This window comes from Gorilla gorilla, chromosome 9 (assembly GCF_029281585.2).
Source record: "Gorilla gorilla gorilla isolate KB3781 chromosome 9, NHGRI_mGorGor1-v2.1_pri, whole genome shotgun sequence".
Classification (NCBI taxonomy): domain Eukaryota; kingdom Metazoa; phylum Chordata; class Mammalia; order Primates; family Hominidae; genus Gorilla; species Gorilla gorilla.
The window spans coordinates 85,279,821-85,302,323 of record NC_073233.2 but is presented as its reverse complement, the minus strand read 5'-3'; the positions used below and the strand labels follow the sequence as shown (position 1 = coordinate 85,302,323).

Sequence of the window (22,503 nt, the reverse complement as noted above, 5' to 3'; positions counted from 1 at the left end):
GAGTCATTTGATCTCTTCCTTCCTTTCCTCCCTGTTCCATTTTCTTAAATTCAATTTCTGGCGGGTTGTAGAGTCCAGAGACCAGATGCAGCTAGGCTAGGCATTTTTGCTTCCACTGGCCTCTATAGAATAGGGATTTAACACCTCATAGGGTTGGTGAGGATCAGATGAAATAATGAATGCGTGAAAATGCTTTGTAAAGTGCTATATAGGTATCATTTTGGTTGTTCCTGAATGCATTTTCAAGCCGTGAAAAAATGCTCAGATGCTATAGCCTGAAAGCCTAGGGTTGCCACTGACAGGCAAGAATAGGCCCTCAGTATAGACACCAAGATTTACTAGACCCTTTCTCTGCCCTCGAAAAACTCACAGACTAATAGGAGAGGATTGAGCCTCAACCCCCCATGAGTAAAGGAAAAGGAGTGGGGTAGATAGGGCTTTAGGACTGGTAATTTAGTTCCATGGTCAAACAAAAACCATGAAGTATGTGCTTTATTTAAGGTCGAACAGATAGTAGGTGGCATTTATAAAAGATACTTTTAGTGACTTCTTATGATGTAACACAAAAAGGGGAAGGGGGACTTAAAAGTAGATTGACTTCAGTTCAAATCCTGGTTCTACCACTTACTGTTACCTGATTTTTAATCTTTTTAAGCTTCATATATAAAAATGGAAGATAGTCATACCTACTTTGAAGGGTTATTATAAAGCTTAAAAATAATCATATAAAAAAAGAAATAATAATAATTATATAGTAGGCACTAAATAGCTATACTTATTCTACAAGTCCCCTGACTCCTAGGCTATTAAGGGCCCCTCTTCTGGATTCATGCAGCACCTATGTCTTTCCTCTCACCAATCAATAGTGCCAGTTACCATATTGTATTGTTATTGTGGTTAACGTATCTGCCTTACCCATTAGTCTGTGAGATTTTTGAGGGCAGGGACAGGGTCTAGTAAATCTTGGTGTTGATACTGGGTGTCTACTCTTTTTTTTCCTTTAAAATCGTATCTCTGTCTGTTGCCCAGCCTGGAGTGTAATGGAGCAATCTCAGCTCACTCACTGCAGTCTTGACCTTTTGTCTCAAGCAATCCTCCCACCTCAGCCTCTTGAGTAGCTGGGACTACTGGTGCATGCCACCACACCTGGCTAGCTTTTGTATTTTTTGTAGAGACAGGGTTTCACCACATTGTCCAGGCAGATCTCAAACTCCTGAGCTCTAGTGATCCACCCACTTCAGCCTCCCCAAAGTGCTGGGATTACAGGCATGAGCCACCGCACCTGGCTTTGAGTGCTTACTCTTGTCAAGTCCTATTTAGTTGCTGAGTATACTTTGGTAAGCACAGCAGACTTATGAAAGCATATCGTTGCTCCTTTACAAAGCTTATCACTTATTGAGGGAGATATATAATAAGTAAACAAATATAATTACAACTCATGATGATGCTGTGAAAACCAAGAGTTCCATTTGGTCTTGTTAGATTTGAGATACTGATGAGAAACGCAGGTGGAGTTGTCTAATAGATGGTTTTTAGGCTGAAGAGAGCTGTTTGGTCTAGAGGTCAAAACTTGGGCATCATCAACATATTAATAATATGTAAAGCCATGAGAATGGAGGAAATAATGTTGGGAAAAGTGTAGTGTATCAGTAAGGAAGGTTCCGAGCAAGAAAGGTCCCAAGCTTTGGATGTGTGGATGATAGCTGGAGAAGGAGGATTCTGCAAACGAGGTAGGAGTAGACAGAAAGATGGAAGGAAAGCCAAGTGAGTGTACTTCCCTAGAAGACAAGAAAGTAGAGTATTTGAAAGAGAAGAGAGGTCAATTGCGTTTAATGCTGCCAAGATACTGAGTAACGTGAGGACAGAAAAATAAGCATTTGATTTGGCAAGATGGGGATAATTGATAATCTTGACAAGACTGCTTTTGATGAAATGGTAGATTGTTAGTTGGCAGACAGAAGGGGAGGAAGTGGAGATAGTTTAAGTAGACAGTTGTTCTGAGAAGTTTTGCTATGAAGGGGAGCAGAGAAATAAGTGGTATTTGGAGGAGGATGTGGGTGTCAAGGGAAGGGTGTGTGTGTGTGTGTGTGTGTGTGTGTGTGTGTGTGTGTGTGTGTGTGTCTCTGTCTGTCTTTGAATAGGAGATGCCAAAACTTGTTTATGTTCACCCAGTATTTCTCAGATCAGTCCAGAAATTTAGATACCATCTTAATTTTTCTTTTTTTTAATCACATGCTGTATCTAATCTTTAAATCATTTGACTCTACCTTCAAAATGTATCTGCCTTTGAATTACTTCTCTCCCCCTATTGCCAATCATCTAAGCCACCATTAGTTTTCACCTGGATTATTGCAATAACTCCCTAATGGTCTCTCCACTTCTGCATTGTTCCCATGCAGCCTGTTCTCCTCTGCTGCTAGAGTGGTCTGTTTAAAAACAAATCAGATCAGTGCTCAAAACCCTTCAGTGTCTTTCCACACTTGCTGAAAAGCCAAATTTATTGTGGCCTATAAAGTTCCACACTGTCTGACCTCTGGTTACATCTCTGATCCCAGTCACTTACCATATTTCTCTTTGTTTACTCAACTTTAGTCTTGCCAATCTTTTTGCTGTCCTACATGCCCAGTGTATTCTCATCTAAGACATTTGTACTTATTACTCCTTCGCTTAAAATGCTTTTCCAGATATTACTATGATTTGCTGTCTCATTTAATTGAGGTCTTAAGTAACTGTTTCTCAGAGAAGCCTGTCTTGATTATCTTCTCTTATGTACCATGCCCCATGCATGCCCCTCCCCCTCATATTCACACATACACGTGGACTTGATATTGTATATTTATTTGTGTATTTCTCTGTCTGCATCTCTTACTAGACCATAAACTCTATGAGCACAAGGCCTTTCTCTTACTCAACTAGATTAGTATTGGTACTTTGTAGATGCTCAATAAATGTTTGTTGAATGACTGAATATATCTAACAGAGAGGGAAAGGTTGACATAGCTGAAAGACCAGATTATTCCAGGTGAGAACGAGTGAAGGAATACAGGGATAAGAGAGAATTGGCTTCAGATGAGAGGAAGAACACCTCCTTCGTTGTAACTGGAAGGAAGAAGGAGAAAATGGATGCAGATACAGGGAGGCACATAGATTTGAGGGTAGGAAGATGTAGTTCATCTGCCAAGATTTCTGTTTTCTCATTGAAAGTAAGCTCATTGGCCGGGTGCAGTGGCTCACATCTGTAATCCCAGCACTTTGGGAGGCCGAGGTGGGTGGATCACCTGAGGTCAGGAGTTCGAGATCAGCCTGGCCAACATGGTGAAACCCTGTCTCTACTAAAAATAAAAAATTAGCCTGGTGCGGTGGCCTGTGTCTGTAGTTCTAGCTACTCGGGAGGCTGAGGCAGGAGAATCACTTGAACCCCCGAGGTGGAGGTTGCAGTGAGCCGAGATTGCGCCACTGCACTCCAGCCTGGGCGACAGGGTGAGATTCCATCTCAGAAAAAAAAAAAAAAATAGAAAAAGTAAGCTCATTAGCTAAAGGAAAGGGCTAGTGGAAAATCCAGTTGAATTCCCATTTGAGGTAGGGTAATCATATGTAGGAAAGTGTCTTAGCCTATTTTGTGTTGCTGTGATAGAATACCACAGACTAGGTAATTTCTAAAGAAAAGAAACATATTTCTTAAAGTTCTAGAGCTGGGAAGTCCAAGGTACCTGCATCTGGTGAGGGCCTTCTTGCTGTGTTATTCCGTGGTAGAAGGTGGAAGGGCAAGAGAGCAAGAGTAACAAGGGAAGTGGGGGTGAACTCATCCTTTTGATCAGGAACCCACTCTCTTGATAACTAATTTACTCCTGTGATAATGACATTAATCCATTCATGAGGCCAGAGCCCTCATGACCCAATCACCTTTTAAAGATCTCACCTCTCAACACTTGCAGTGAGGATTAAGTTTCCAATACTTGAACTTTGGGGGACACATTCAAACCAAAGCAGAAGGTAATCATAACTTTCAAGTGAAAGCAGTTAACTGGGTTTTGTAGTGTTCTCTAGGACATTTGGCTGCTTAAGTATAATGACAGTTGGGAGAAAGTTGAGTTCAACTATCCTAAAGCTAGGATTTTGCCAGTTAAATTTTGGAGAAGGAGGGAAGGGCAAGGGGTTGATGGTTTTTGATGTTTGAGTAATTTTGATGGATCATGATTAGATAAATAGAGGAAAAAAAGGCAGGGGACTGCTGGATAGTTTATTGGAGCTCAAATTGAAGTCTAGGAATTGAAGTGGAAATTCTTGAGCAAGGTTGTCTCTGGAGTATATATGATTCATTCTATATATTGGAATTGTTGCACATTTTGGTGATAAGGTCCTGGGTGTAATCATGAGAGTATTGGCTAACTTGGACTGGAGGTCAGAAAATGGAGTGGCCAGGGTGTTGACATGATCATCATTGTGGCTGTTGAAGTCACCTAGAATGATGACTAGAGGGGTTCAGAAGAAGATTGAACCAGGAACTAAAGCCTTTCAGTGGGAGTGACCAGAAAGTGAATAGTAGTCTGCAAAGATGTGCGATAGCAGCCAGTGGAAGCTACTCAAAGGAAAATATAGGTTTTTACAAGAGGAAGAGAAAGACATGGTTTGGAAATGGCACTGAAAATTAAGGACTACACTGATAGGTAGGCTGTAAGAGGGAAAACAGCTTCCAATTGAGAGGGCTTGTAGAGAAGCCTCTTCTTCAGGGCATAGCCAGATTTCTTTTAAGGTAAAGGAGCGAGAGTGTAGCCAGTGGCAAATGAGAAGTTCCAGAGGGAATAGTGGAAGGGTTCCAGAGTCACCATAGGGGGAGGGAATTTGGTCAGGTTAGAGGGTTCACAGAAAAGTTTGGAGATGAGAGTTTGAGTGATCATGGATGACTGAAGTAAATGAAAACTGTAGGACTGATTGATTGATTTAGTCCTAATTACCTTTTAGAGGTGGGAGGACTGTCCCGTTTTCATGCTATGGTTTTTGACACTTTGAGATAAACTTTTCCATTGAGGCAGCATGTGGCAATGTGGGAAATCAGGACATGTTCAGGCAGAGATTGGCTGGAAGGTCAACCAACTAGGAGACAGTACGATAGATTTCATTGTTTCCTGGGAGGTTGAACGAAGTGGCCCCTTCATGGTTCCTTCCAGCTCTCCGATTGTAAGGGCCTCAACTTTATGAGGCCTTACAGGCCTCAACCTGTAAGGCAGGTCATCCAATGGGAGGTTTGGAGGTTTGAAGGTTAAATTTCAATTTTTGCCTGAATTATTGGGAATAACTCAACTGGGGTTGCAGATTAGGAATTTCCCAAGATGGTAGGCAGAGGATTATAAGACCTGTAAATATTGGTTTCTGGAAGTAACTCTAGTGACTGTCTGCAAGGTGGTAGGAGTGAGGAAGTTGCGTAGGTGTGGATGGGGGTGGGGAGGATTAGAGGTACAGAGCCAGCCTAAGAGAACTTCAGTCTCTCACTCTAAATTTCTCTGCCGTTTCCACTTCACTTTGCTGCCTCTCATTCTTCTCTAATTGTAGGAAGCCTCCCAGATACAGTCACTTGTTCATTCTGTCTCAAATTACATAATTAGTGTAGAAAGAGAGTTTTCAAGAGAATAATCAGAAGCTAGCCATGTTTTTATCACTCTTTCATTTAGTGATCTTAGGTAAATTGCATACCCCTATAGGTTCCAGGTTCCCATAAAATAAAGGTGTTTATTTTATAAAAATAAAACTGGCTGATTCTTCAGGATCCTTTCAGGTCCTGTGTTTTTTCTGCTAACCCAGACTGCCTTAGTCAGTGAACCTTGGCTAATTACCAAGTGTGTACCAGCTCAGCCTAGGGATATAGAGATTAAACAAACTTCAGTTTTTTCCCTTGAGTTATTCATGGCCTGGTGAGGACAAGAAGCATGGATTATGGTTGATATAATGAAGTTTGGAAATTGTTGCATAGAAGTACACATAGAATGCTATTACATTTCGGGAGCAGAAGTAGTGGGATCTGTTAAATTTGGGGGAAAGTTAGAGGTGAGGGGCTTCTGTGAAGGTTTCATAGGGGAAGTGAGTCAGGTTGGGCCTTGAAGAATGAGTAGGAGTTTGCTTGGCAGACAAGTTGGGGCATTTTAGGCAGAGAAAACAGCATAGGCAAAGGCAGGAACATGAAAGCATAGTGAGCTGGAATGACATGTTTAGGGAATAGTAGAGATGAAACTAAAAAGATAGGTGGGGGAAGGAACAAATATTTGTTGAACATTTATTTTGTGCCAGGCAGCATGCTAGGTGCTTTTATATATGCTTGTTAATTCTCGTGATAACTTTATAAAGTAGGTAGTCTTGTTTGCGTTTTACGTAAAAGGAAACTGAAGATCAGAAAGTAAAGTAGCTTTCCTAACCACCCAGAAACAGCCAACAGTTTTCCTCGCTGTTGCTCTAGCAGTTGTTGCTAAACCAGAGCAAGTGGCCAGGCTGCATAGTGGGAGTATCTTTGACATGTTAGAAGGACATCCCTCAGCAAATTCAAGACTGCAGCATTCCAGTCCCCTGCCAAAGAAAACCTCCTGGCACAATATAATTAAAGATCAGATTCTCATAACCAGGCGTCAAGGGCATACAGTACTCCCCAGTTCTGGATGGAGTGTTGGTCATGCCAGTTGCAGCTGCTGTGGGCTGTTTGGACTAAAAAGTGTGATTAGTATATGGAACAGGTTTTATTTCTTCTTCTCGAGTTAATATTAGAGGTTATCTAGTCCTTTCCTTTGACTCTAGAGTCAGCAGTGTAGTGTGGTGTAGTGGTTCTATCACCACACAGGCCTAATTTCAGGTTCCTGCCTCTGCTGCCCACTAGCTGTATGACCCTGGGTGACTGGCAGCATCTTTGAAGCTTTGCTTCTTCTTCTGACTTGTTTACTGTTCTGTCTTCAGCACTTCATGCATAGCTTGTCAAACAGTAGCTGATGAATTAATATTTGCACTGATGAATGAGAAATATGATACCAAATAGATTTCCAAGTTTTCAGTAAACTCCAAAGTGTGATCTAATGTTAGTGATTATTAAAACAGCCCCAAATAATGCTTAAATCCTAGTTGTAAAAATGGTTAATCCTGAAGGTTTCCTGTGGAAACTGTTTCTAGAATTTTAGCAACTCTCTTAGGCAGTGTGGAAGACTCTCTTAAACTCCAGGTCTCATTGTGTGACTTGGACTAAGCACCAGAATTCGTTTATCTTCTGTGATGCTTAGTCCCATTGTATGAACTCAAGGCATCACTCAGTCCTCAGTGCAGATGGGTAGCAGATGGTCTCCTCCTCCAGGCAATACCTCTTTTCTCATTGTCATCTCTCCACAACCTTGTTTTTTAATTAAAAGCCCCATCTTTTATTTTTAACATGGGGCATTTATTGCACAATTCTAGAGCTGCTTAGAATGGACCATTTTTCTGTCTAGTGCTCTACGTGGTGCAGAACATAAAAGACCTGCTGTGATCTGCACTGTCCCACTTTTTCAGTCTCCCATTTTAGTCCTTTATGTTGCATTCTGCCACACTGTACTCTCACATTTATGTTATTCTGTGGTCTGGATGCATTTGCCATCATCTTTCTCCATGAAAATCATTCACTCATTTTTTGTCTCTTTTCTTTGGGCCAAGCACTATATACTAATGCCTGGACCTACTCCAGACCAATTAAATCAGCGACTCTAGGGGTAGAGTTCAAGCATTAATGTTTTCCTCAACATTTTATTAGGTAAAATTTCAAAAATTGGAAGAATCTTACAGTGAGTACCTGTGTACCCACCACCTAGATTCTCCTACAATTAACATTTTCATATACTAACTTTATCATATCCATTATATATTGACATGTATATTATGTTATATCCCTGTTAATTAATCTTATTTCTTAAAAATGCATTTGAAAATAAATTACAGATATTAATATACTTCTCCCTGAGTACTTCAGCACTGGTGTAAAACTTCAGCAGTGGTGTAAAACGTGTTTCCTGTCAATGATTTCTCCCTTCTCTGACTGATAAAAATCTTACTCATCCATCAAGGCCAAACCCTAACTTCAGCTCACAGGGGATTCTAATAGCCTAGAGTTAAAGACCACTAGTCTGACCTATTTGTTCTTTAAGCTGCTACTCTTAATACCACCTCTTTTCTGAAACCTCACTGATCACTCAAATTCAATTTAACATTTCTTTCATGTGTGTTTGGACATTTTACTGTCTGTACTGTTCTACAGCACTATTCACAATTGGCCTGGCATTGTGGTTTTCTAGGTTCCGCCTTCTGCTAACTAGATGGTGATAGCCTCTAGGGTCAGGTCATATTTTATTCATGATCTGTCTATCTACCTATCTATTTGTCTTCCTTCATCTATTTATTCTTGGTTTCTAGCATACATAGCACCTTATATATTTTTATATGTAAGCTGAACTGCACTTGAACTGCACTTGAATGAAGAACCTGCAACTGCAGCAAAAGGTGTACATACCTTTCATATGTGTTTGCTTACATATTCTGTGTTTATTTTTTTTGATTGGAGGAATAAGAATTCATTTATCTTTTCTGGCACTTAGCTCATGGTAGACTTTTAGTAAAAGTCAAGTCCAGCCTAAATGTGCTAATAGTATTTTAATATTTGCCATTGGCTAGATTTGACTGAACTAATCATAAATCAGAAGTAGCGGAACACAAAGGGGCTAGAATTACCTCAAGAACAGTATAGTTGGAAAATCCTTTGGCAGAGAGTTTAAAGATGAGGTCTGATTAAACAAACAAACAAACAAAAAACTAAAGACAGACCTATCGTATGATCCAGCAATCCCACGGCTGGGTATCTACCCACAAGAAAGGAAATTGGTATATTGAAGAGATATCTGCACTCCTGTTTGTTGCAGCACTGTTCAAGATAGCTAAGATTTGGAAGCAATCACAGTGTCTATTTACAGATGAAAGGATAAAGAAAATGTGGTGTATATGCACAATGGAGTACTATTCAGCCACAAAAAAGAATGAGATCCTGTCATTTGCAACAACATGGATGGAACATGTACAATGGAGTACTATTCAGCCACCAAAAAGAATGAGATCCTGTCATTTGCAACAACATGGATGGAACTGGAGGTCATTATGTTAGGTGAAATAAGCCAGGCACAGAAAGATACACATCGCATGTTCTCACTTATTTGTGGGATCTAAAAATCAAAACAATTGAACTAATGGACATAGATAATAGAAGGATGGTTACCAGTGGCTGGAAAGGGTAGTGGAGGGCTAGTGGAAAGGGAGGGATGGTTAATGGGTACAAAAAAATAAAAAGAATAAATAAGACCTATTATTTGATAGCACAGCAGGGTGACTGTAATCAATAATAACAATTGCATATTTAAAAATAACTAAAAGACTATAATTGGATTGTTTGTAACACAAAGGATAAATGCTTGAGGGGATGGATACCCCATTCTCTATGATATGATTATTTTGCATTGCATGCCTGTGTCCAAAATATCTCATGTACTCCATAAATATATACAACTACTATGTGCCCACAAAGACTAAAAATTAAAGATGAGGTTTGAGTTTTGCTGGGAAGGATAAGTAAAATTTCTATCAGTTTAAAGAGGGTTCTATCCCTACTCTACCTATAAATTGCTGTGTGATCTTAGGTAATTTCCTCTTGCACTCTGGACTTCAGTATTCCTACCTGTAACATTAGGCAGTCAGGTTGGATGACTTCCAAAGAAGCCTTTGGCTTTGATGTTATGTGCATCTTAAAATAGTTGATTAACTTGGTTTTGTTTTATACCGGTGACTGTGGAATCCAGGGTAATAAGAGTAGAAAGAGGTAGTTGTTGGTGAGCACATTCCTTCTCTGAATCCCTGTCTACTTTGATTCAGTATGTAAAGTACCTTACACACAGTGGCTACTTGAAAAGTGTTTTCTTTCCCGTCTTTCTACTGTAGCACTGTATCTTTATGCCTTGTATAGCATGCTTCAGAAGAGGCACAAATCACTTCCCCTCCTTGGTTGCCTCTTGACCAGTATTAAGTCTAGAGACTGCATAGCGAGAAATATCAAATTACAGGTCATAGGTGATGGGACTTCTACAGGGGCGATGGCTTATGAGTTGCAGAGCCAGGACTTAAACCTGGGTCTCCTGACTTTAATTCCAGTAATCTTTTAAAATATTGCCCTACCTTTTGAAACCTCACAGTGATCCTGCATTTATTATAGAGTCATTCAGTTGATTCATAATTAATGCTTCAATATAATTAGTTGCTCATAAATTATTAGGTTCCCTGAGCCTCTGGGGCATTGGTAAAATGTGATCGCTCTGTCTTTCTCTCTGTCTGTTGTATTCATTTGTTGTCCAGGATGGATAGAATGGTGCTGTCTGAGCTGTTATAATGTTGGCCTCATGCCTAGCTTTATATTGCAGCACATCTGAGGCATTGGTTTTTCATCCTTCCAAACTTTTGGTCTACAGAGACTATTAGAAGATTAAGGTGTGTTTACTCACTTCATTCAAAAGTTGAGCATGTTTGTTGTTTTGGACCTGTTTTCCTGTAAACAAAGTTTAAAATGGTACAGGTTTTAAAATGTGCTAATTATTATGAGTGTAGATATACAAAATGACCATTGGAGGATCAATGAGGGTAAAAAGAGGAAAGACTTGTGGAGAACCTATAAGAAAGGGCTTGTTGGAGGGCTGCAGGGAAGCTGGAAAGTAGTATAGAAACCTTAAGTTAAGTAAGTTCAGAAGGAAGTGATTAAGAAAGCACAAAATTGTGTTCTGTGAGTATAGTTGAAGGTCCTGGAAATGTTTGGCATTGAGAAAATAGATTTGGGAGGTCTCAAAAGAGTATTTCAGGTATCTAAAGTTCTGTCTGGGGAAGAGATAGTGGTCTTTTCTGAATAGCTCTAAGATACAAGATTTAGTACTAACAGATGGAAGTTTTTTCTTTGTTTATTCATTCGTTTGTTTATTCAACAAATCTTTATTGATTACCTGTTCTGTGCCAGGCGTGGTGTTGCAGATCGAGAAATACATAGGACATGAACTTTGTTCTTGATGTGTTTATAGTCTATGTCTAGCAGGGGAGAGGGGGGAAAGGGAAAGCAAATGTGTAAACAAATTATTGCAATGCAGTGTAAGAGCTTATTATAAGTGATAACTCATTAAATGAGATGGCTGAAGATAGAAGAGACAGTCTTTGGAGATTTTAGATTTCCTGTCATTGCAACTTTTCAAGCATAGACTGGATGACCTAGGCTGGAATGTAGTAAAAGAATTGAAATATTAGATTCCAGTGCATATTTTAGGCTTTAAGTAATAATGGAATCTCTTTGAAAGTGAAGATCTATCACAGAATTCTCCAAACATAGTAAAAGGACTGAGAAATGGAGAAAAACCTGTATCAGGAAGGTTGGTGAAACCTTTCTTGGCATAATCGTGGGCTGTGGGCCTGAAATGGAGTTACATTCAGTGAAGCTGTTGGTTGAAGGACCTGGGAGGCAGGGAAGGACTTGACTAGGGTATCAGATGGCTGCAGGGAGTGTAATTTTGGAACTGGCAGCCTGGAGTGGGAAGGTACACTTGAGAGCTGAGACAGTAGAAGTTCTCTTGGGGGAGCTGAGAGACTTGAGTTACAGTTGGGAGGGAAAACAAAGGTAAATCTGGGAAGAGAAACTGGAAGAAATGGATAAAAAGCACATCAGAGTTAATCTGCATTAACAAGATTGTCCTTGCTTGCTTGATTTCTTTTGTTCAAAAAGAGAAGGAGCAGTTGGTTTGCCAAAGGTGGGTCAGGATGAATTATGCAAAGAAGTGGGGGTTAGGGTTTGGCCTTGATGGATGAGTAAGATTTTTATCAGTCAGAGAAGGGAGAAATCATTGACAGGAAACACGTTGGGGTGTGTGTTTGTGTGTGTGTCTGTGTGTGTGTATAAGTAAATAAGAATACAAGTACAGTGGAACAGATTTCTGAGGTTTGAATTAGTTTGAATTAGACTGTGTCTAGGTGTAGTGGCTTAGTTGATAAGGCAGGTCGATGTCAGATAGTGAAGGACCTTGAATTTTATCGGTACTAAACTTCCTAAAGGCAAGGTATATATCTTTATGCAAAGTTGGATTAATTAAAATATTTGAGTTCACTATGAGCTAGATACTATATAAAGCATTGTTGGATTGCAAAGATGACAAAATTGGGCCCAACATTTGAGGAACATTCTGGCTCCCAGGGAAGACATACCTGTAAACAATTATAATAGCAGTAATAAAAGGGATAACCTGGAAAGTTACCCATTGCTTTGGGAATATGGAGGAGGGGGCACCTAACTTCTTGAAGTGATGAGGACACATTTCCAAATGGGTTCATGGAAGAAATAACAATTGAATTAAGCCTTGAAGGATGAGTGAATTCATAGTTGAAGCACAGGGAAATTGGTATTCTAGGCAGAAGGATCAGCATGCACAAAAGCATAGAAGTGTAAAAGCTATGGGATATTTGAAGAAGTTGGAGAGGTTGGGTGTGGATAGAGTGTAAGGGAAATTAGAGTGGTAGTGGTGAGAAATGAGGCTAATTGGTGCATTTGGTCAAATAACAGGGCCTCTAAAAGCAAGCTAAAAACATCAGCTTTTATCCTGAGATGTCAATGAAGGGTATTTTGTTTTGTTTTGTTTTGTTTTTGAGACAGAGTCTTGCTCTGTTGCCAGGCTGGAATGCAGTGGCGTGATCTCAGCTCATTGCAACCTCCGCCTCCCGGGTTCAAGCAATTCTCCCCCCTCAGCCTCCTGAGTAGCTGGGACTACAGGCGCGCACCACCATGCCCAGCTAATTTTTTGCATTTTAGTAGAGATGGGGTTTCACCATGTTGGCCAGGATGGTCTCAATCTCTTGACCTCGTGATCTGCCCACCTTGGTCTCCCAAAGTGCTGGGATTACAGGTGTGAGCCACTGCTCCCAGCCAGTGAAGGGTTTTAAAAGTAGAAGAGTAGTATGTTCTAAGGTTACTGACAGCTCCTGGATAAAGGATTGAGGAAAAAGCTGGATGTGGGGGGATCAGTTCTTTATTAGAAATTGTTAAAAAAAAAAAACTCCTATAGATTTTATTGATAGTATTTTAAGTAATTGATGCCTAAAGCGGTAGTATTCAAATCTGACTGGCATTGGGATCACTAATTTTCAAAATACAGAATTAGGTCTTAACTCAGCCGTTCTAAATCAAAATTTATGGGGGCCAAGCCAGGATATCTATATTTCTAAAAGCTCTTGGTAATTATTGTGCTGGTTTTTTGAACCCATTATTCTCTAAAGCACTGTTGTGTTTAACTCCAAAGAGCTTATATTTTAAATAGTCATGGTTAAATGTATAATTTCTACTGCAGCATGGAAGACTAATGAGAAATATTTTTAACTCTGGATACATTCATATGTATCCAATGTCAAGGACGTTTATTTAAGATAATAACATTTTCATTAAAACTATTGATAACATGTGTTAGGGAATCCCCACCATCTTTATTTATTTATTTAGAGACAGAGTCTCCCTCTGTCACCCAGGCTGGAGTACAGTGGTGCGATCTTGGCTCACTGCAGCCTTTGCCTCCCATGTTCAGGTGATTCTCCTGCCTCAGCCTCCCTAGTGGCTGGGATTACAGGCACCCACCACCACGCCTGGCTAATTTTTGTATTTTTAGTGGAGAGGGGGTTTCAACATGTTGGCCAGGCTGGTCTCAAACTCCTGACCTCAAGTGATCCGCCTGCCTTGGCCTCCCAAAGTGCTGGGATTACAGGCATGAGCCACCGCGCTTGTCCTATCCCCTATCTTTTAGATTTTATTCTACTGTTTCTCAGAAGTAGTGGAGATTTTGCCAGTAAATTCTGCACCGTATAGGACAGGATGGTTACTGCATTGACCATTTTATATTTAGAAGAAGAAAGCCAAGCACAGTGGCTCTCGCCTGTAATTCCAGCTGCTTGGGAGACTGAGGTGGGAGGATTGATTGAGACCTGGAGTTTGAGACCAGCCTGGGCAACATAGGGAGACTCTTGTCTCTAAAAAAAATTTTTTAAATTAGATGGGCATGGTGGCGCATGCCTGTAGTCCCAGCTACTCTGGAGGCTGAGTGGGGAGGATCTCTTGAGCCCTGGAGTTTGAGGCTGCAGTGAGCTATGATTGTACCACTGCACTCCAGCCTGGGGTAACAGAGCAAGAATCCCATCTCTCTCTCTCTCTCTCTCTCTCTCTCTCTCTCTCTCTCTCTCTCTCTCTCTCTCTCTCTCTTTTAAAGAACAAGGTAGAATTTCAGAGGAGGGAAACACTGGAGAGATTATATAGTCTCAGGGGTTAGCAAACTTTTGCTGTAAAGGGCAAGATAGTAAATAATGTAAGTTTGTGGACATACAATCTCTGTTGCAACTACTGAACTCTGCCAGCATCAGGTAAAAAAAAAAGCCATAGACAATTTATAAATGAATGGGTGTGGCTGTGTTCCAATAAAACTATCTACAAAAACAGCAGCTTTGCTGACCCTTGATACAGTCCATTCCCAAGAGGGAAAGTGTAACTTGTCTAAGGTTATAAAATTAGAGGTTGGCAGAGAACTCACTATGTGGAATGCTGTTAGCAGTTTTATTTAATCTTCACATAGATGAATAAATGAAACCTAAGAGGTTAAAGAATTTCTCTGAAGTTAGTAAGTGGTACTGGGATTCACACTAGTTTTTGCTAGGCCAAATTTCTGCTTTCAACTACATCGTAATGGTTTTCCGTGCTTTGCAATGTCTCAGAATGGGAATGCAAAGAAAAGCAAGATATTGTGATTTTTCATTAGTGCTTGGCATATAGTAGGCATTTACATCAGTGAGTGTTAGCAATATCATGGTGTGCAGTGGAAGGACTTGAGCTAGACCCTGAAGGAAGGGCTGTATAATTTTGATTCTTTGCAAGTTTTTAACATGTATTTCCTTTTGGTCAAAAATAATAAAAGAGTTATATTGTTCTTATTTCTGATTCTAGTAGCTGCTGCTGGTGGTGACAATGTCAAATAACGGCCTAGACATTCAAGACAAACCCCCAGCCCCTCCGATGAGAAATACCAGCACTATGATTGGAGCTGGCAGCAAAGATGCTGGAACCCTAAACCATGGTTCTAAACCTCTGCCTCCAAACCCAGAGGAGAAGAAAAAGAAGGACCGATTTTACCGATCCATCTTACCTGGAGATAAAAGTATAGTATTTGATTTTCTTCTCATCATTTGTATGCTTTAAAAAAATTATTTTGGGTAACCTGGATAAAAGATCTGTAGTCTTTGACTTAATTTTCCTTTAATGTTTTCTTTCTGGTTAAATATTTCCCTTTCTCCCTACAGTGGCTGAAGCAAAATGGAAAATAGACCTATTTTTATACTCTATTAACTATATCTGAGCAAAACTGTAAGAGAATAATTATGCTCTTGCCAGATTTGGGACAATCTGAAGTGATTTATTTATTTTTAAATTCTTAAACTGTTTATGAAGCCACAAAATGTAAGAAAAATTGAAATGTCTTTATTTGGAATTTTTTTTCCCCCCGAGTTAGTTTCAATTGGAAATGTTTTCTTTCCAAAATCTTGATTGCCTTTTCTTTATTCCAGCTTCCTGGTCCCACTTTCAGGTTTGGGGACTACATATCAGTAAGAATGGCAAGTAACAGCTGAGAAAAGGATGCAGAGATAACTAGCATTCAGCATGAGTTTACTATGAATAAATTATCCTGGGCAGCCTCATTTCCTTTTTATTGATAAAACTTCTGTTAATAGAAGAGTAACCATATGATGAATAGTGGTGATTTTAACACTGATTTTAACACTGTTGATTTAACAGTGTATATGAAAAAGTCACCAAGATCCTCATAGACAAGGTTGTAAAATAAAGGTTTTGGTGTCCACAACAAAAGATGACTTTTGTTTGGTACCGAAAATGTTGATTTAAGTGGCTGTTGCTCTGAAGTAAAGTTCTCCTTATATTTGTGGGCCCTGTTCTTATGGCATGCTAAAGATACTGGCTTTCCGTGTGTAAGTAGTTACCATGAGCTTCTGGTTTAGATGGAGCTGGGTCACCACTTACCAGCTTTCTGATCTTAGGCATGTCAGTTAACTGCTTTGACCTTTATTTAGTTTCCTATTTTAAAAGTGAGATATCATTTCATAGGGTTGTTGTGAAGACTACATACAAAGTTCCTAATAGAGTACCTTCCACACAGAAGGTATTTGAATGTTAGTTCTCTGTCTCTTTACTCCTTTGTCTCTGTCTCTTTACTCCTTTGTTGATGAATAGAAACTGGGAGGCATAGCTAGTAGACTACATGGTAAAATCAGAACTGAGATTCTGAAACAGTAGGGCAGATACAACAAGCACAATGGTGGATTGCGGAAAATATCTCATGTTGTAGAAAAATATAATTGCCTAACTACGGATCAGGGGAGATGGTAGATGGTAGTGTCATTAGCCCAATAGGGAACATAGAAAGAAGGAACAAATTAGGAGTGTTGGTGATTGGAGAGCAGGGAAGATGATGATTTCGGACACATTGCATTTGTAGTGTCTTTATATAGATATGTCTTATAAGCAGATCTCATGTATTGTAAATGTCGTACAAGTGAAATGAGAAATAATAAGGACTTTTAATGAGTACATTGGGCTTATATCGTTATGTGTATGAATCCTTCTACTTCACCTTCCCTTCCCTGTGGGTTTGGTGGGTTTGGGTAGAAAAGAAGGCCAGGCACAGGGGCTCATGCCTGTAATCCCAACACTTTGGGAGGCCGAGGTGGGAGGATTGCTTGAGCTCAGGAGTTTGAGACTAGCCCGGGCAAAATAGCAAGACCTTGTCTCTACTTAAAAAAAAAAAAAAAAAAAGGAGTCGGGCATGGTGGTGTGTGCCTGTAGTAACAGCTGCTTGGGAGGCTGAGGCAGGAGGATTGCTTGAGCCTGGGAATTTGAAGCTGCAGTGAGCTGTGATCATGCCACTGCGCTCCAGCCTGGGTGACAGAGTGAGATCGTGTCTTAAAAAAATAAAATAGGCCGGGTGTGGTGGCTCATGCCTGTAATCCCAGCACTTTGGGAGGCTGAGGCGGGTGGATCACCCGAAGTCAGAAGTTCAAGATCAGCCTGGCCAACGTGGTGAAACCCCATCTCTACTAAAATACAGAAAATCAGCTGGGCATGGTGGCAGGCGCCTGTAATCCCAGCTACTCAGGAGGCTGAGGCTGGGAGTATCACTTGAACCCGGGAGGCGGAGGTTGCAGTGAGCCAAGGTTGTGCCATTGCACTCCAGCCTAGGCAACAAGAGCTAAACTCCATCTCAAAAAAATAAATAAATAAAATAAAAGATATGGGTAAGGTGCTTAACCTTGATTTCCTGACTAATTCATTCATGTAGTAGCTGCCAACTTCCTTGGTACAAGGGCTATGATCTGAGACAGTGTTAAATGCCCTGCAATCTTCTTCCACATATGTAGCCACTTTGTTTATCCCTCAATTTAGATGTGTATTTATTTTTAATATTGTATCTTATCAACCAGTGTTCTTGATCTCTATAAATAGGCTTTCAGCCCAAGTGTCTACATGTAGTGGAAGAGGACTTTTTAAATTAAAAAGTTTAAATTGTTCTTGCTGACTCAAACTAGAAAGGTAATAAGATTCTCATCCAGTAGGCATCATCAAAACTAAAAACATGTATGTTTCAAAGGGCATCATCCGGAAAGCAAAAAGGTAACACACAGAAAGGAGAAAAATTTCCCAAATTACATATTTTATAATGGACGTGTATCTAAAATATGTGAAGAAGAACTATTGCAAGTCAACAACCGAAAGACAAGTAATTTTAAAATGGGCAAAATATCTAAATAGACATATCTCCAAAGAACATATACAAATGGCCAAGAAGCACATGAAAGGATGCTCAAATCATTAGCCATCAGGGAAATGCAAATCAAAACCACAATGAGATACCACTTCACACTCACTAGGATGGCTATAATAAAAAAGATAATAACAAGTGTTAGTGAGGATGTGGAGAAATTGCAACCCTCATAATTGCTGGTGGGAATGTAAAATGGTGCAGCCTCTGTGGAAAACAGTCTGGCAGTTCCTCAAAAGGTTAAACATAGAGTTACCAGCAGTACATGAGTGTTTATAGCAGCATTCATAATAGCCAAAAAGCGGAAACAACCCAAATACCCCATCAGCTGATGAATAGATAAATAATAAAATGTGGAATATCCATACAATGAAATATTTGGTAACAAAGACATGAAGTTCTGATCCATGCCATGACATGGATGACCCTTGAAAATGCTGTGTTAAGTGAAAGAAACCGGTTACAAAGGATCACATATAGTATGATTCTATTTGTAGGAAATGTCCAGCATTGGTAAATTCATAGATAGAAAGTAGATTAGCGGTTGCCTAGGGCTGCAGAGAGGGAGAGGCAATTAAAACTAGGAGATGATTACTAAGAGGGGTGGGGTTTCTTTTTGTAGTGATGAAATGTTCTAAAATTGATTTTGGTGATACCTGTCCAGCTCTCTGAATATATTAAAAGCCATTGAATTTTACACTTTATGGGTGAATTGTTTGGTAAGTGAATTATATCTCAATAAAGCTGATTTTTAAAAAAGAAGATTCCAGTCTGAAACAGCAGATCGAAGCAGAGCCTTCAGACATCATTGGAACCTGAAGGGACAATCTTATGTGCTATATGGGAAAGTGGGGGTCTAGATATTGGGATTATAGTATTGGTTCTTCCATAAATTGGCTGTCTGATTTGGGTCAATTATTTCTCTGTAGACGTCAGTGCCTTCATCTAGAAAAGGAGAGAGAGCAGTAGGCATGTGCAGTTTCTTTTAGCTTTAGAATCCTATGGCCAGGCACGGTGGCTCATGCCTGTAATCCCAGCACTTTGTGAGGCCGAGGCGGGTAGAATCACGAGGTCAGGAGATCGAGACCATCCTGGCTAACACAGTGAAACCCCGTCTCTACTAAAAATACAAAAAATTAGCCGGGCGTGGTGGCGGGTGCCTGTAGTCCCAGCTGCTGGGGAGGCTGAGGCAGGAGAATGGCATGAACCCAGGAGGCGGAGCTTGCAGTGAGCCAAGATTGCGCCACTGCACTTCAGCCTGGGTGACAGAGCGAGACTCCGTCTCAAAAAACAAAATAAAATAGAATCCTATAATTACATAAATGTGATATTGCAAAGGCGTGGTTAGATCAGGCTTGTCTATATAGGTGAAAAGAAAGTAGGCCATTGTAAAGTACTTTATTCAGTGATACAGTTGTAGAAAATCCTAGGCTAAATCTAAGTAACCTTAGGCTAAGTCTGATCTGAAAATACATCTCATAGCCTCAAGATCAAAACTGCATCTCTGTAGGCTGAAGGCATAGAGGTAGAAAACATACAGAGTTATAAGAAGTTCTCGCAAAATGATCTAACTATCTTTCATCCTTTGGTTATAGATTTTCTATATTTGCCCTGGGCACATAGGTTTCTTCCCTTTGCTTTAAGACCCTTGATGGCTATAACTAATGCATACATCAAAATGAAAGAAGTCTGAGGTGTTTTTCTTTTGTTTGGAGCCTTTGATCAACCAGTAAGCTACTCAACTTAGTCCTATAAGGATACACAGCAGTGTTGGTAGTCTTTGAAGTGGTATATGCCCTTCATGTAGTATTTGAGCATTTATACCAGCTGCATAGAGTTATGTCTGGAACTGGACTTATAACACAGATTGAGTCCAGCCACTGACATTTGTTAACTCTGATTTATTTTTTTAATTTCATTCCAATATCCTCACTTCCCATTCATCCTATATCATTAGTAGGCTTTTGTCATTTGACATAGTAGATATAAAAGCATTTTCTAAACTAAAATGCAATACAAATAGGAGGTTTGTTTTTTAAAAATGGAAACCTCATTTATTGTTTTATTTGATACCTACAACAACTCATTTTTAGTTGGGGAGGCTAAGGCTTAGAGAAAAGTAAGTTGCTCAGGGTCTCACAAGTGGAAAGTAGGAGAGCTGAGTATGGAACTAAGTCTTCCTAAATTATCTGTTCCATTGTAACATAACTATCTCTCTTAGTTGTTCTCAACCCTGATTACATGTTGGACTCACTTATGGTGCTTTTAAAAAATACAGGGCGGGGTGCAAGTGACCCCAGAAGTTTGGGAGGCCGAGGCGGGCGGATCACTTGAGGTCAGGAGTTCTAGACCAGCCTGGCCAACATGGCAAAACCCTGTCTCTACTAAAAATACAGAAATTAGCTGGTTGTGGTGGCAGGCACCTGTAATCCCAACTACTCGGGAGGCTGAGGCAAGAGAATCGCTTGAATCTGGGCGGCAGAGGTTGCAATGAGCCAAGATCATGCTACTGCACTCCAGCCTGGGTAACAGAGTGAAACTCCATTACAAAAAAAAAAAAAAAAAAAAAAAGGCTGGGCGTGGTGGCTCACACCTTTAACCCCAGCACTTTGGGAGGCCAAGGCGGGTGGATCACTTGAGGCTAGGAGTTCGAGACTAGCCTGGCCAACATGGTGAAACCCTGTGTCTACTAAAAATACAAAAATTAGCTGGACGTGGTAGTGGGCACCTGTAATTCCAGCTACACAGAAGGCTGAGGCAGGAGAATTGCTTGAACCCAGGAGGCAGAGGTTGCAGTGAGCTGAGATCACACCACTGTACTCCAGCATGGGTGACAGAGCAAAATTCTGTCTCAAAAATAAATAATTAATTAATTAATTAATTAATACTGATACCTGCATTCCATCCAGACCTTTGGAGTCAGAATTTCTAGAGGAGTTCTCTTGGGTCTCTAGAGAGATTTTTGGGAGATGAGAAAGAAGAATGATCTGTAGGCTGTAGTAATGGTTGAGATTTGAGCTGCCAGTGGGTAGAATGTCTTTGGGCATTACCTAATGCTGACCTCTCTAGCATGGCCTCAGTATGTGCCTGGGGGATGCATAAATGATTGGAAAGAGAAGCTGTAATTGAGGGCCTGTAATAGGTGATGCTGAGTTGCAGAATTCCATGTGGGAAAGCCTGGTTCCTGTGGTTAGGATCTGGAGCCTTTGGTTTATTCTAAGAAGTCTTTCAGCATTTAGTTTGAAATCTTTTTCTGGCTGCATTTTCACAAGCGAAGTGGAATTCTCTGAGCTTGGGAAGAGTTTAGCAAAGTTAATTTTAACATTGGACTATGTCAGTGTTTATCTCTCCAAGTTTGGAACGTTTTACTGCCTTGAGCTCAGATTAGCTCAGTGGAGCCAATGAGAGGTGCTGCTTAAAAATAATTTTTTTAAAAAAGGCCAGTGATTTGTGCTAAGACTTTGATGGCTATACCAAGACATGGGATTTTGCAGTGTCAGCCTCATTTCCCATGCTATCAGAAAGCCAAGTGGTCTAGGTCAAAGATAGGGTTAAAGCTGGGATGGGTGAGGTTGGAAGCTTCTTTTCCCGCTTTATTTTCTCAATCCCAAGATCTCTAGATACATGAAATCAAGATGATTCTTTCCTCTTTCTCACCTCAACCAGTTTCTCTGTCTTAATGAATGGGCTGAGAAACCTAACAGTTTTTTATATTAATGACAACTCATGTTTGTAAAGTTCTTTAGTTTACAAAGCACATATATTTCCTGTAACTTAAAGAATTCTTTTTTTTTTTTTTTTTTTTGAGACAGTCACGCTCTGTTGTCCAGGCTAGAGTGCAGTGGCGCGATCTCAGCTCACTGCAACCTCCACCTCCTGGGTTCAAGCAATTCTCCCTGCCTCAGCCTCCCAAGTAGCTGGGATTATAGGCAACTGCCACCACGCCTGGCTAATTTTTGTATTTTTTAGTAGAGGCGGGGTTTCACCATGTTGGCCAGGCTGGTCTTGAACTCCTGACCTCAGGTGATTTGCCCGCCACGGCTGCCCAAAGTGCTGGGATTACAGGCATGGGCCACTGCGCCCAGCCAAGAATTCTTAACATCGTTGTAGGAATCCTTATTTAGATATAAGTCTTCTGTCAGTTATATATGTTACAAATATCTTCTACTGTGCTCTTAGCTTTTATTAGATTAAGTAAATTCCCCTGTAATCTTAGACAGATGCTTGGCATGATGTGAGATAGAATTTTAATATGGTCAAATTTATTAATTATTTCCTTTCTAATGCTTTGTGGTTCTATTTTTGAAATCTTTACCTACTCAGAGACATGAAGGTTTTTCTATTGAGTTTTCTGTATTCACGTACATGAGCACATGATCTGTAAATTGTAATAGTTCTTTTTCTTTCTTTGTAATCCTTCTCCTTTTACTTCTTTTTCTTGCCTAATTGCACTGGTTAATACCTTCAGTACTATGATGAATAGAAGTGGTGAGGAGGAATACCCTTCTCCTGTTTTTAATCTCAGGAAAAGCTTTCAGCATTTTAGAATTGAGTATAATGTTTGCTCCAGAGTTTTTGG

At 40.1% G+C, this 22,503-nt stretch overlaps 1 protein-coding gene across 11 annotated transcripts in view; it reads left to right on the top strand.

Annotated features, from left to right (window-relative positions):
* The window catches only part of PAK1 (p21 (RAC1) activated kinase 1), a 151,833-nt gene that overhangs the window by 66,160 nt on the left and 63,170 nt on the right, over positions 1-22,503 (top strand). For 7 of the 11 annotated variants that reach the window (XM_019037331.4, XM_055356869.2, XM_063693407.1 and 4 more), the window contains exon 2: positions 15,041-15,251. In XM_019037331.4, coding sequence (XP_018892876.1) covers positions 15,062-15,251 — 190 coding nt within the window. In that variant the 5' untranslated portion in view covers positions 15,041-15,061. Of the gene's footprint in view, positions 1-10,391; positions 10,525-15,040; positions 15,252-22,503 lie in introns of those variants that run through there. The other 4 variants (XM_055356867.2, XM_063693409.1, XM_063693404.1 and 1 more) reach the window with 2 other exon arrangements.